Source organism: Ochlerotatus camptorhynchus, unplaced genomic scaffold, assembly GCF_037179485.1.
Source record: "Ochlerotatus camptorhynchus isolate MF236.1 unplaced genomic scaffold, CSIRO-AGI_Acam_v1.1 ptg000367l, whole genome shotgun sequence".
In the NCBI taxonomy this organism is placed as follows: domain Eukaryota; kingdom Metazoa; phylum Arthropoda; class Insecta; order Diptera; family Culicidae; genus Ochlerotatus; species Ochlerotatus camptorhynchus.
The window spans coordinates 680,233-695,682 of record NW_027040855.1 but is presented as its reverse complement, the minus strand read 5'-3'; the positions used below and the strand labels follow the sequence as shown (position 1 = coordinate 695,682).

Sequence of the window (15,450 nt, the reverse complement as noted above, 5' to 3'; positions counted from 1 at the left end):
TGACCTGTAAGGTCATCCACTTTTGCACTCGTCCTTTAGCAGCCACTAGAATGGAGGTGTACCTTTCCGGGTGGGGCCGCTTGGTCCGGTACGGAGCCGTCCGCGTCCTCAGCACAAACCGTAGCTTGCATACAATTAGCCGGAACATTTCCATTCAATGATTTTCACCAATTCCGTAGTTAAAATAGTTACGGTGGGGTTGGAACACTTTTACTACTTCGATTGCAGCATCACTCGTCTGAGAGCGAAATCGCACTGGTTTCACGGATTCGAGCGTCAAGCGATGCCTAGCATCGATATAAAATAAAGCGAACATGGATATACAGAAGAGGATTACGGCTATGGGATCCACACCTTGTATGACGAAGGGACACTTCCTGGTAGAGTGAACAACATACACCAAAACACCGTGGCCCGAAGAAAAAAACACGCTGTTCTCTTGTCTAGGTGGTCTAGGGCAGAACTAATGTAAATACACGTATCACAGTGGTTGGCACACGCGTTCACTTTTTCGGACACCAAGGGGATGATCTTTCGGCTATACTATCTAATAGGGTGGCACTCGACACGGATATAGTCGATCGAGAACGTCAATACACTATGATTACCTTGGAATAAGTAGTAGCGTTTTAAAACGCCTCGTGCTGAAGACGCAAGTGGTTCGTACAAGCAGGTCCATCGTGGTATGAGTTTTCAGGGCACTTTCTCTCTCTCGCACACTCTTACTGAGCACCCGGACGACGGACACGATAGCGGAGCGCTGCTGTCTTGAAGAAAACGTGGGTGATGTTTTCCCTGTATGGGAACTAGCAGTAGCGCACCACCTGTTTTGTCGAACGACGGCGGGCGGCGACGGTGGCGGTGGGTGATCTTGCTTCCCAGTATTGGTGCTCACGAGCTCATTGGGGCTGTATGCGAGATTGGGGGGCTGAGAGAAAATTGTGCTGCTCTCTTGCGTATGTATGCCGCTCCGAGATGGTTCGTGTCTACGATATGGGGGCCTCTGGTGTCCAACCGTAGACGGAGCTGCTGTTTTTGGTGTAATGAAATGGATTCACGTGGGAGAAGGTGGATTGGAGGAGAGAAAAGTACATTTTCACGGTCAGTTCAGTTTCGGATGGAATGCTTATTACACTATTACAATAAATATACACACACTCTTCGGCAATTAGCAACTTAATGACTTGCAGTTGTGAAACCATGAGGGGTAGGTCTGTGCAGTTACGTGGCTGCTGTAGAACGAAAGTATTGAATTACTTGAATTCTGAATACGGTAGAATGCCTTTGTCGATTGACTACTGAGACAATTGCATCAACTTCCACTTATGAGACAAGAAGATTTGGTAATTCTAATATGTCAAATATGTGCGTTCAAAGCAAAATTTGTTGGATTTTCATTATTTAATTGTGTTGATATATTATTACTGTACTTGACACACGTATGACGCGAAGGGAAATTATTGACAATAATATCGACGAAGTGAATACAGAAATATTGTCAATATCGATGTATAGATGTCAATGTAGAACGAATTTACAACAAGATTATTGTCAATTTAGAGGGGTGTTCCAATATTAGACAGCTTTAAAAATCATCAATAAGAAATAATACCCCTACTGCAACTGTTTGTGAAGGAAATGTACTACTTGGGATAACCTATATTCAACTGAAACGTGCATTTATATTGATGAATTACAATGACTGGATAACCCAAGTATTAGTTCATATTAATGCGTTGATAAATTTATGTAAAGCATAGTCCAGTTGGACGCAATAAATCAGCTTTATCCTGGGATTGCACAGTGGACAAAAACTGACCCAGCACTTATTTCGTGCCGCTGGTTCCAGGAAGTTTGAGATACCTATTCTTATGTACGAAAATCCGAAAAATCGAATGCCACTGGTTTTATCTTGCACAGACAAAGGAAAGTGCTCCACTTTTCCCGTTTCTCCCTATTTTATGGTGAAATTAGTAGTTATTTGGCTTTAAATGCAAATTCCAGGCATCTATAGCCATTAAATGCCAAGAATTATATGGTAGGAAGCCAAGGACCACATAACATATGTGGAACTTAATCATCAAAAATCGACCCACTTCAGTGATTTCAAGTAGTATATAAAGACATCAATCTGTCAAATTGATTATAGCAGCTGTAAAGTGAGAAAGGGAATCAAGGGGGTAGTCAATTATATTAAAATTATAATACCGTGGTTTATAATTCTATGACTTCCTAATACTTCTGAACTTATGTCTTTGTTTATCGTAAACTATTTTCTGTCCTTTATTTATAATTACATAGCTGGATTCAACAAATTCAACACCTTGCTTCACACAGCAAAAAAAAATTTAACGTTTGAATTTAAAAAAGTGGACATTTTTCGCCGATATTTTCTGCAATGACCTACAACCCAACGATTAATCCTGAAACTTCATTGTATGCTGCCATATAATAACTGTTTACAGCCCAATTCTGCTGTTATGGCTCAAACTTGCGCGTGTATATTTTTCAATCTTCTTCCTGTAAACTTAGATGAAGAATGTACATGCTATTTTTTTTTTTGATAAACTTTTTCTAATTTTTGGAAGCCAATTGCATCAACTTTTGATTTCATTTGGATTTGTAGAAGAAAAAAATACGACCGCGCAAATTAGAAGTTTACTGCATACATTTTGAAGTCCAGAGAGAAGCAGCAACATTTTGCAACAAGTGACCCAGTTTATGCGGAAAATATGCAGTATTTTGATGTGACCATCGTTTCATTCACAAGAATTTCGCAATCAGAATGATCAATCACATCGAGCGCTTTGATACTTTCAATATACAAGGATTCAACCATCCATATGTTTTTAAACTGCGGCCAATTGAAAACAATCGAATTGTTTACATTCAATTACATTCAATTATCTTAATATCCGTTATAAAACCAATGTATTTCACCCAGGCCAAGAGACGAAGACATATTAAATTTGTTAATAGGCAAAATTAACTGGTTAATAACGCTCTTGATTGGTTACTGACCAACTTGCTTGTTTTCCGTGCTGAGCACCAATGCTACCGACGCCAGGGAGGCTGCTTCAACAACTGGACCCTACCTATCGACCCATCAACTTATGAACCGACGACCAACGGTTTTGTTTCCCTTCCGAAGGAAGGCGTGATTAGAGACGTTATGCCTTAGAACATCCCGGCGGCGCCGACTAGGATTGAACCCATGCCTGCTGAGGTGAGAGGCAATCACGCTTACCACTACGCCACCAGCACCGCTTATAAGCCCCCTGTAGAGCTAGTTGAAAAAAGAATGGCCACATTAGTATGACAATTTACAAATTGCCTTATTGGCCAATCTGTAACTCTTTACTCCTATGGTAAATTCTAATCAGCAAACGGCAGCACTCCTATGAAAATCCCATAAGATACGTGAAGTGGCGGCGGCTCACTGTTACCATGGTGGAGTGAAGAGATAGACAAATTCCGCTAGATTTCATGCACAGATTGTCAGCTGTTTATGGGATTTCCCCATAGGAGTAAAGAGTTGCAAAGTCGTCGTCAACGGCAATGCTTACTGAGCATGCAACCATATATCTGCTTCTCTTTCATAAGAGCCAATGTCGCAAACGTAAACAATGACTTTTTCCGCGAATTTCTCAACAATGAAAAACCACTTCAGTAAACCACCACGACGATTGTGTAGAGTGAGAGTCCCCCTATCCGATAGAATTGGTGGCTTACATGGATTGACGTTGAACTACGAGAAATTTACGAAAGAAGCCACTGTTTACGTTTTCGACATTGGTCTTTGTGAACGCTCAGTGTCGATATCATGAAAATTTTATTTTTACAGTTCGATGGCCAACTATACCAGTTACACCACTGAGGCAACACAAAAAGAGGTCATCTTTTAGTCAGTTATTTTGCATGGAGTTCCACATATGTTATGTGCAAGGACATTTATTAAGATTCAATTTACTTTGATGCATTTTTGAAAAATTCAAATGCAGTTTTTTTTCGACGCATCATTTCAGATTGCAAAAAGCTTCCGTCATTTTGTGTAAAATAGCAAAAAAATAGAATGACTCGAGCTTTTTGCAATCTGAAATGATGCGTAGAAAAAAACTGCACTTGAATTTATCGAAAATGCATCACACTAAATTGAACCTTAAAATCTTTGTGCAGACTGCCCATTTTTTCATATTTTTCCCAAAATTTTTTAATTATGGGTTATTATTAACAGTTTTGAAAACTGCCGTTATATTTCAGACATAAAACAAATCAAATCATACAATTGAAAAAGGCCAACGAATCGATTGAATCATATTTCTGATTGTGGAGACCTAGTAAAGTAGCTCATTTTGCCCCATTTAGCCAGAAACTTATTATTTATGGGTAATTATTAACAGTTTTGAAAACTGCCATTGAATTTCTGAAAAGATCACGTACTCTGCTTGAAGTTCCAATTATCACTCTTGAGCAGTTCCATGTCTACTGATGAATTGTTTTATATCAAGCGAGGACTTTTTGAGATATTTGCAAGGGGTATTCAACTCTGCACATCCCAATCTGTGCCGAGAATTTTATCTGTGCCGAAAGCTAGGTCAAGCGTTTTGCTGAACGTGCCAAAGTGTGGCAATCAAGCTAACAGTCTCAGTAACCCATGAGTTTGGCAACCCTTTGCTTATGACTTTTGAGAGTGTTACATTTTCAAGTCAAGGACGGAAAAAAGTCGTGATAATATTCAACGAGCTAGTTGCCGGTCATCCGCTTCAAAAAAGCGGCACTCAAAGATTAGCCCCTCCGCGAGAAGGAGAAGGGTGACTGATGGCAGAAGCTGTCCATCCTAGAGAAGACAGTTCTCAACCGTGCGTCATTCTGACAGACGTTTGCCAAAACAAAGTACTCAACCGGCAAGTGGAAGATGAATCTTGTCTGGAATATCATCATGCTATTCGGGCAATGCTACAATCTGCTACAAACCGGCGGTAGTAGTAGCAGCAATATACCTGCAGTAGCTTCCCAGTGTCAGCAGTCGTAGGGGGTCAAACTACTTCGTCCATGGTTTATCCAAATGTCAGTCCAGAATCTTGATACTGGTCGTCTTTGATGATTATCTCCTCCTTGTATCTGCCTGTTGTTCCTTCATATTGTTTACACTTGGTCATGCCGGAATCGCATGAAACTGCTACCGGTTCCGATTGCGTTCATTATGACCGCGATCCAGATTGACTCTGTTACCTCTAGTGTGGTTACCTTAACAATTCTGTTAGCAGCATCTTTCTCAATGTTGCAGTTGCCATCGGTGATACGAACAGTTGCGGAAGAGCGTAAAGAGAACTCCACAGTCAATCGAATCCGAGTTCAGTCCATAGAATGAATTGTACGGTTGACTGATTGGTGAACCATCAATCGTACTGGGGTATTCTACGGGAGAAACAGCTACGATTGCCGATACATCTGAAGAACGGTAGGATCGTTCGGCACCGGGGTGTTTTTAGCTCCGTACATTATCGCTGCAATGCTCCTTACCCATACAATTGACTCTCGGTCCGGATCCTATGGCCATCTAGTTAATACTTAATTCTAGTTAATTCTGGCCTATTCTGCGGGGCGTGGTGACTCTGACTAGTTTGTTTGGACTTGCCTGAAACTATGGACATCTCTCAAAAGCCGTGTGGACTTTCTGTAGAGGTTCATGCCCCAGAAGACATAAGGACAAAGAGAGTCTCGTCAATTATACAATCTCTTATTATGATAGGGGACAATTTCGCTGAAAAATGGCACTAACAAAAAAAAATCCCTTTCTCCTTTACTTTGAAGTAAATGAAGAAGTAAACCTTAGCAACGATTGGCAAAATGTCAACACAAAACAGTGATGCCATTTTATATCATATTTTCTGACGTACTTGTCATCGTGTGCCATGACGCGGCGATCAGTGTGCCTCTATGTGTTTCGGAACAATGTGCAGAGTTGATTACCCCTTGGATATTTGTGCTTTTTTTTTATTTTTGCTTAAAATAAATAAAAACTCTTTTTGTTTATTTTTCCCAGAAGGACAATATTTTTCTCTACAACACGCCTTCGCAAACTAACTATAGCATCTGATAGAGTAAATTTCCTTTACAAGATGCTGATGTCGGATTGTCTGAATGACTCCTTATCCGCGAGAAATCGATGTTCAAAGTCATTGTTTACATTTGACATATAGGCCTTTTTCACATGTTGCTCTAGAAATAACCGAATTTTAAGCAAACGCAAAGTTTCATACAAATAGGAAAAATCGATTCAAGAAGTCATTTTTTTAGCTATTTTGCCTGCTCTCTACTGGTCAACCTTAGCATGCTTCAGCGACCAGTTTGTACCAAAATCTGGCGAACTCTGCATACTTCAACTTCAGCTTATATTTTTTAACCGATCAAGAACCAATCCCGAGCAGGAACGAATATCTCGATACCTTAAATTGGTATGGATGAGCCTGCCATAAGAGGTAAAATACCAAACAATAAGGCCGGAACAAATCTCAAGTATCTCTTTTGTATTTTTTCTGTTGCAATGTTACTTAATGACTCAATTATGTTCTACAGTGATTCAACAATTTCCGAGCTAGCGGCGCCGGTGGTGTAGTGGTAAGCGTGATTGCCTCTCACCCCAGCAGGCCTGGGTTCAATCCAAGTTGGCGCCGCCGGAATGTTCTGATTTACGGTTAAGCGACTTTGCAGTCAATTTAATTGTTTATAGGAAAGTTTGAACATACTGAGAGGTAAGCACATATCATCGGTAAGAGACGTATGTGTGAGAAAATTTGCGAAAAAATCTAAGGGCACCGGTGGGATTCGAACCCACAATTCCCATTCAGTACACGGGTGCATTGCCAATTATACAACGGTGGACCTATGGTCTACGGATGTATTTGGCTAATGACATTTGAGTTTCGAATCCGTTCCCCACCCTAGTCTTTTTGCGCAAGCGTTCTCTGATACACAAACAAGTGAGTTGAGTGATTGAATTATATTCAATGTTAGTCTGAGCTTTCCTGAAGTGATTTAACTAATTTTTTACGTAGAATCCGCTTCCCCTAGACCCCTTCCTCGTTTTTGTGGGATTCACATCCTTTTTTTTTCACGCTGAGATTTTAAAGAATGGACCGTCGTGTGTTCATACCTGATGGTAGATTTTTTTAAGCAAGTACAATTGTTGAGAAAACTGGGTTTAAATCCACAAAAGTACGAATTTTTATAGAAATTTGGGTTTCTTGAAGTTGAATTTTGGCTCCGCCCTTTGAAAAACAGGCTTGGATTTTATAGAATAAACCTTTGTGAGTTCATACGTGATGGTAGATTTTTTTTTGAAGCCAGGTTGGCTTTCGGTTCTATCGTTTGAAATGTGTGTTTGGATGTTATAGAATAGAACTTGCTGAACCCATACGTGAAGGACTAACCTGGTTAATAATCACAAAAGTAGGTATTTTCATTGAAATTTGATTTTTTTTTTGTCGAACTGAATGTTGCATCCTATTGTTAAAAAAATAGGCTTGTATTTTAAAGAATAGAACTTGCTGAATCTATACGTGAGGGTTGAATTTCTCAATTTTTGAGAAAACCTTGTTTAAATTCACAAAAGTACGTATTTTCATAGAAACTTTGAATTTGTGTTGTGCCAAGTTGAACTTCGGCTCCGATATTGGAAAAATAGACTTGGATTTTAAAGAATGGACCTTTGCTGAATCGATACGTCAGGTTTAATTTTTTGAATTTTTGTTAAAACCGAGTTTAAATTCACAAAAATACGTATTTTGATGGAAGTTCGGGTTTCCTGTTCAGCCAAGTTGGATTTTGGCGCCGTCCTTAGGCTTAGATTTTATAGGCTGGACCTTGCTGAATCCATACGTGATGGTACATTTTTTGAAGCATGCACAATTTTTAGAAAACTGGGATTAAATTCTCTAAAGTACGTATTTTCATAGAAATTTGTGTTTCCTGTTCAGCCAAGCTGAATTTCGGCGCCGTCCTTTGAAAATAGTCGCTGAATTTATAGAATTGCTAAATCCATACGTATTTTCATAGAAATTTTGTTTTTAGAGTCTGCAAAATTGCATTTAGGCTCATATCATTGAAAAATAAGCGTGTATTTTATTGAAGGGACCTTACTGAATCCATACGTGAAGGTTGAACCGGGTTTGTAATACGAAAAGTATAGTTTTAGAAATTAGGGTTTCCTTTCCTGCTAAGTTGGATTTTGATACCGTCCTTTGAAAGTCATGGTCCTTGCTGGTTTTTATGTTCAGCCAAGATGGGTTTTGGCTTCTTCCTCTGAATATTAGACTTGGATTTTGTTGAATAGACCTTCCTGAATCCAAACGTCTAGTTAGATTTTTTGAAGCACGCGCAATTGTTGAGAAAACTGAGTTTAAATTCACAAAGTATTTCCTGTTCTGCCATGTTATATTTGAAAAAGGAGTAACTATCGAAATTAGAACATTTTTTTATAACAACCATTAAAATATTCCGCTTGATGGTTTACTCGGAATTTATGAAAACCCAAAAATCACACTTCTGCACGAAATGTCTTGTTGATAACACGAATGTTGCACATACTAAAGTCAACATTTGTGGCTTCTGTTATGCATTATTGTCAAAAATCACGGCTAAAAAGAAGTATAAGACTAAAGCGTAGGGTAAAAAGAAAAGTATCCCGAGCAGGAGAAAATAACTAATGAATACCTAATTCTCAACTGATACCTACATTTGGTATTGACCAGCATGACATAAGAGATACCAAATGTAGGTATCAGTTGAAAATTAGGTATTCATTAGTTATTTTCTCCTGCTCGGATTATTAACCGATAACATTTGAATATATTAATAAAGTATCCCAAGTAGCAATTGGGGTTTTATGAAGGTTCTGCAAACTATGATTTAGACTTGTAGCATGATTTAAAACCATGATAAAACTTGCAATGTTACTTGCGATGATACCTTATTTTGGTATTATTCAGTTATCGAAATATTTAGAAACATATTAAATAATTACCAAATTTACAAAACCTGATCTTTCAGTTTTTAGACAGTCACACCTAAAAGAGTTGTTGGATTGGTAAAGAAGACCTTTTAAAAGGCGAATTATGGTATTCTGGCATAAAAAGAGCTTGTTTTCCATCAGTAATTAATATAACTATTAGTTATATTGATTATAACTAGGGGGAGAGGTAGCTCATCGATTCTTCCGGTTCGCCTCCTAGCATCATGCTATAAGGTACCAGGCGATAACCAGGGTAGTTGATCGATAGCTCGATGACGTCATTTCGTTGGCGTCTGCAATGGGAAATTCTCATAGCAGGCGTTGATGATGGGACGTTGTCGAGTTGTTGAATAGCAACTATCGTGGTAACTCACCGATTACCTGTCGATCTGCCAAATTTGGAAAGACGTCTGCATTGAATTGTCTCATATAATAATATTCCGCCCACTATATCACAAGAAATTGCGAGTAGCTGAGTGGAATGGAGATAAGTTAAGCATTGGGTACAGGACCAAGTCTCCCCTGGGTGGTGCCAAAAGATGAGCGCAATAGAATCATCAAGTTGCCATAAGGCACGGAATGAGACTATTGCATGGCTGGGTAGTCAAAGTCTTCCATTCGTTAGTCATTTCAGGTGGATTAGAACAGGTTTAGGTGGGCGTTGGCCAGATTTGGATGTTTCAGATATAATCCTGGATAGGACCCTGTCATTGAACGTCGCGTGAAAGTGGAACTTAATGAAGGCCTAAGTACTTTTTCGTAGTTTTTAGTTTTCGGATTTGAAAGATCGTCGGTTACAGTGGCCTGCTTACTGAGCAGAAAAACGCGGTCCCAGGTCCTTACATATCAAAGAGATTTATGGTAAAATCGCTTGTGTATCGTGTATTTTGCGAAACTCGTTGTTGTCGTTGGTTCCGGGTTTGAATGGATACACAAATTTGAGCAACGGTATTATGTGATATGAGGGGCTCGGTGGCTTTAGAGCAACCGTTTTTGCTTACTGAGCAGAACATCATGAGTCTAATCTCAGGCCCATCCACATTCAAGATTCGTCAATCGTTTTATTTGTTAATATGACTACATGGTAATAACAGCAACTCGGTGATTAAAAAGGTGCTCGTCTGCCTAGTGGCAAACGTTTTTGCTTACTGAGCAGAAGACCGTGGGTTTAGTCCCAAGCTCCTTCGCGTTATATGATCGTTAGGACATCAATTCAGCTTATCGTTTACCAAAACGAACCCTGCTGCTAACCCAACCCTCTTATCCATCATCCCAGTGATTCCTCGTGAAAGTGCAGAGGTGTTCTCGGCTTCCATCAAAGCGAGTTTCATGTCAACACAATCCTTCCCATTCCTTTCTTGACCTGTGTTCAGGCCCGGCCGGCGCTGGTATTGCCTAATTTAAGATCACCAGTTTTTACACATTGAGGATGATTGCTAGTCCCAAGCATCGTCTATTGGTTCTCTGTGTAATTACAGCTGATCTGGCAGTAACAGAGCAGCAACCGTGGGTGGTCAATCAAGCTCAAGCTCATTTGTTATATTGATTATAACTAATAAATATTAGTTTGTTATTCGTTGATGTATAATGAACTAATTTGTTCATTTCACTCGTACGTAACAGGGAAGATTTTCAAAACCAACGCAATACACTGTGTTGAAGCGCAGCTCCTTGCTTGTGATGGTAAATTATAAAAACAGACACTGCTCAGAACATCGGTCCGAAATATGCCCAATAAGTTCATGGTTCTGTGAACTGAAAATTCGCAAAATCCCAAATCAATTATTTATTTTTTACTCAAACAATGCTGATTATCCTAAACATATTTAAAGTTCTCCTTCCTGGGACACGACCAGAACTATCCATATAGGGGAATTGGTCCTATTGCTGCGATACGTTAGAACCGTTAGGAGCCAATTGATGTGTATGAAGACCTCCATACACAACATTATTATTATTATTATTATTTATCTTTATTAGGGAGGCTTTCAGCCTTGGGCTGGTTCGCCTCCAAGACACAACATTAGGCTTCTAACGCTTCTAACGTACCGCAACAATAGGACTGTTTCCCCTAGTGTAAATTTTCTGCTCAGGAAACGAAATTTGGAAACGAACTATGAACGCAGATTGATTTGTACATAATGCATCATTGACCTTTTGCCAAATGTGAAATAATGCCTCCTGAATCACGGATATATAATAACACGCTAACAACAAAGTTGCCACTGTTTACCTCCCAATGATCGCGTTTAACACCATGCTGTCCGGTCATCGTCACCCGTTGTCATCGTCCTAATAAGAAGCCTAATGCAGTAATGCCCCGATTTTGTTAGCCCCTACGCACATCAGACTTTTATCGTTCTATAATTTCACACAACCGTAGTTCCAAATCTTTCTCCTGCATCTTCAAGATGGATGTTTAAGATATACTCTGGTGCAATAAGACCACTGAAAAATCAAAATCGAGCCATTGCTGTATGCATTATTGAGCAAACCCAAACCAGAAGGAACGCGATCGAGTTCACGCGAGTGAGTCAACACCTCAAAAGGCAGATAGTGTGGAACATACTCGCACCTCACCGTGCTTGTGTGTAAGCGCCAACAAAAAAAAAAAACAGTCGCGTCGATCACTCATCATTGTCGTCGTCTATCATTCGGTAGCCAGGCGGATGACCGGCTAATCATCATCCATGCACCGACGACGGGTCAACTCTCTTTGAGGTGTCACGTCTGGAGTTCAGCGCCGATCACGAAAATCATTGGTTTCCGTAATTTATGAGATCGGCAAGTGGGTAAGCGCTTACGAGCTCTGGAAAGTAAGCGCACATTTTATGATCTCAATCGCTCACAGACGCCGAGACGTCGTCGTATAAGATGGATGGTGACGTTCTAGTCGTCGGGTTCTCGCGTAGGGCTTTAAATGTCGTATGTCGCGAACCGCGAATGGCGTTCAAGGTCATGAATAACAGTAATTTAAATTTTTCACAATATATGCACATTTGCTTCCGTTCTGGCGCTTTACTGCGGTGCCTTTATGACGACCTGCCGGTGTATGTGTTTACAAGCAGTTCATTATATGGATGCAAGCGCCTCTGGTGAGTGCTTGCGAGAGCCGGTGCTGCTTATTCCCGTTCTACAAGTTTGCGTGTGACCTGCTTCTGATTTTTTGCGCCAGATTAGGAAACGAAGTGGTTTGGTTAGAAAACCGGTCAGGAAAGATGCGTCAGGAATTGAAATTAAAAACAGAAGGATTTTTCCAAACTGTCCGCATACGAGCACGTTTGCTCCGATCTATTGCTCGTGGCAAATGTGTCCCAATTTGGAATTTTACACCTGTCCTGATCTTCTTTGTGTACTTCCACAGCTGTTTAATAGGAACTTTCTAGCTAAACGATCTCAAGGAGACACATATGGAGGAGGCGCTGCTATCTTTCGACCAATGATAGTATGATTGATGGTAAGTTCCCATTTAGAGCTATGTACTTTAACTAATCATGTTTTTATTACTGCATGTGTGAAGTTAAAGATTTACATAGTTGGAGATGCATAACTCTAGATGGGAGCTTACCATCAATCATACTGTCATTAGTCAAAAGGTACACAGTTCGAAAAAGTAGTGTAAATTTCTGTTCAATATGATGCACATTAGACTGCCAATGAATGTATGGGAAAAATTTGACCATCAAATTTCGCTAACAAACCATGTACAAAATGTTTATTGCCTCGAAAAATGACCCTATGCAAAATTTGAGCTCAATCGGACATGATTAGGAGTGGCGCAAACGCGTCAAAGTTTGACTTTTTTCACTGAAATTTCGGAAACCAAAAAATTTTTTTTGATGCCAAATGTCTTAAAAAGGCATGAAACGTCGAGATTTGGTGTTATCCCGAAAAATTTGTTTTTTTTTCAAAAATCGACTTTCTGGGACTTACAATTTTTTTCATGAGTTCTATATGGAATATAGAAGATTGATGAGTCGGCTTCTAAAACTGTTCACAATTGTCTCCAACCTGCTTATGTATCGAATTAAACCACCATTTAGGATCTAATACGAAATAATTCACTAGGGTGGTCCAATTATTCTTCATTAGGGTGGTCCAAAAATCAAAATAGGTATGTAAAAACCATTACTTTTTACCAAACGCATGTATCTGAAAATATCATCATGTTGTGTTTTGGAATTTTTAAGAATCCAAGCTTCAAAACATTTGATGATATTACTTTTTAGTATCTGAGAGCACGTAAAATAGAAGAATAGACAGACATAAATCGTAGAATAATTCCGAAAATTGTACAGGGCAACCGTTAGTGCTGTTTAGTTTACAGTACAATCTGACGAAAGTACAATGACTTTTTAACATATCCACCTAATACGGGACAACCCTTTATATGTGTTTCTTTTAAATTCCTACCCTATAGAGGTGCCAAAAAAGTACTCGCATAAAGCATATTGTTTATCTGGCTTCCTTTTGGGTATTAATTAAAAAACACACACTAACAGTGTTCTCCTACAGGCAAGCAACGGTCTCAAGTACTTATTTCTACGTAAACTTTTCTACCTTGGCTTTTTCTACATATGCTTTAGTTTCAAAAAGGATGCGATCTGAGGATGTATGATCAATCAGTAGTGCGTTTGAAGAAGACAACAAGCAGAGAACTGATAGAGAATAGTACGACAGTTTGTTAAAAATGGTTGATATTTGGCTAGTTGGAGAATATCTGCCGTCGTTCGGCCATTTTGTTAACTTGCCGACGTATAGTGAAGTTTTTCGTAAATATATGTTTCATTTGCGTGCTGAAAAAAAAAGTTGTAAGCTTAGTGCCCTCCTAACAATAAAAGAATTAAAGGATGCTTGGAAGAAAAAAACCTTAGCAAATTTGGTAAATGACATAAGCATAAATAAAAAACTGTTGCTATTTTTCAATACCTGGAGAGCCTTATTAAAATCCAAACTTAGAATGGCTAAGAAAGACGTCGAAAAAAGGAACACATTTCATGGATCATTGCGGAGTTTGTTTGATATCGGGAAAAATTTTAAGGCAAAAACCCGTGAAGAAAAGCAGGCGATGCAATATTTGCAAAAACAGCGGGAACAAGCTCATCTTGAGGAAGAAACTGAGGTTCTCCCTATCAATGAAACCATTTCGTGTAGCGATTTTGAGGAAGAAGGGTCAAGTTAAAGACCGGATCAAATTTGTAATGCAACCTCAATTGAAACATCATCACAAAACGACAGCCAGGCTGGGTCAGTGTACTCGCCTAGTACATCCGAAAGAGCTTCTCCAAAAACAGGTACGTTGTGATGTTTTACTAATGTTTTTTTTTCTTTTAGATTATACACCTATTAACATCCATATTAATATATTTTGAACGTTCTAGGTTCTCCAAAACCAGCTTTGACACGTAAATCGCAACTGATACGAGTTGTTACAGCTGAGGTAGCTGCTGCATTGGACCGCTGTAAAGTGAGTGATCGAAATGCTGTGTTTCTAATATCATCGATCGCTAAAGCTTTAGGGCACGATGTTTCATCATTATTGTTGAACAAGGAATCTGTCAGAATCGCCAGAGCAGGAATTCGCTTACAAATGCAACATGATTTAAAAGCGTCGTTTAAGCCAGATATAAACTTAACATAACATTGGGATTCTAAGCTGCTACCTAACATATTACCATCCAAAGCTCTACCAAAAACCGAGCGCTTGGCCATAGTTGTATCATGGTTCATCATGGCTGTTCCACCCATCGAAAACTCTACGGGGGCACAACAAGCAGAAGCGGTGTACAATGCAGTCGTCGAATGGGGGCTTGCGGACAGGTATGATCTTAAATCTTGTATGTTCACCTCAGAATTCTGACTATTTTATCGTTTGTTTTCGGAATTATGTTTACATCTTTTGATACTACTGCATCAAACACCGGTAGAAAAAAAAAGGTGCGTGTCAGTACCTGGACAAATTGTTTAAGAGGCAGCTTATAGGCCTCCCTTGTAGACACCACATACATGAACTGCTACTTGGCAAAGCTTTTACAATTCTGAAATTTGAAACGTCAAAGTCTCCAAATGTTGAAATTTTTAAGGAATTCCAATCAAAATGGCACATTTTGGAAAAGACTTCATACCACTCAGGTATGGATGATGATTTTTTTAAAATAGCTATTTCGGAAATAGAAAGATTGGCGTTATTGGAGTTTTATGAAAAACAAATTAGAGAGCAGCACCACCGTGGTGATTACCGAGAGGTTCTACAACTTGCCATTTTATATTTGGGTGGAAAAATCGATGAAAAATTACAAATAAGAGCTCCTGGTGCGTTCCACAATGCAAGGTGGATGGCCAAAATCATTTATTCTTTGAAAATGTTTATTCTTCGGCATGAATTTGCTTTACCAGATAAAACTAAAAATCAACTAGCTCGATTTTGTGTGCTCATT

General features: G+C 39.2%; 1 protein-coding gene across 5 annotated transcripts in view; it reads right to left on the bottom strand.

The window, feature by feature from the left end:
• The window catches only part of cu (curled), a 116,585-nt gene that overhangs the window by 23,512 nt on the left and 77,623 nt on the right, over window positions 1-15,450 (bottom strand). Inside the window, exon 2 of one of the 5 annotated variants that reach the window (XM_065232309.1) lies at window positions 609-1,029. The exons of 2 other annotated variants lie outside the window; for them this stretch is intronic. In XM_065232309.1, the coding sequence (XP_065088381.1) occupies window positions 609-679 (71 nt within the window). In that variant the 5' untranslated portion in view covers window positions 680-1,029. Of the gene's footprint in view, window positions 1-62; window positions 282-354; window positions 377-608; window positions 1,030-15,450 lie in introns of those variants that run through there. 2 more of the 5 variants (XM_065232312.1, XM_065232308.1) reach the window with 2 other exon arrangements.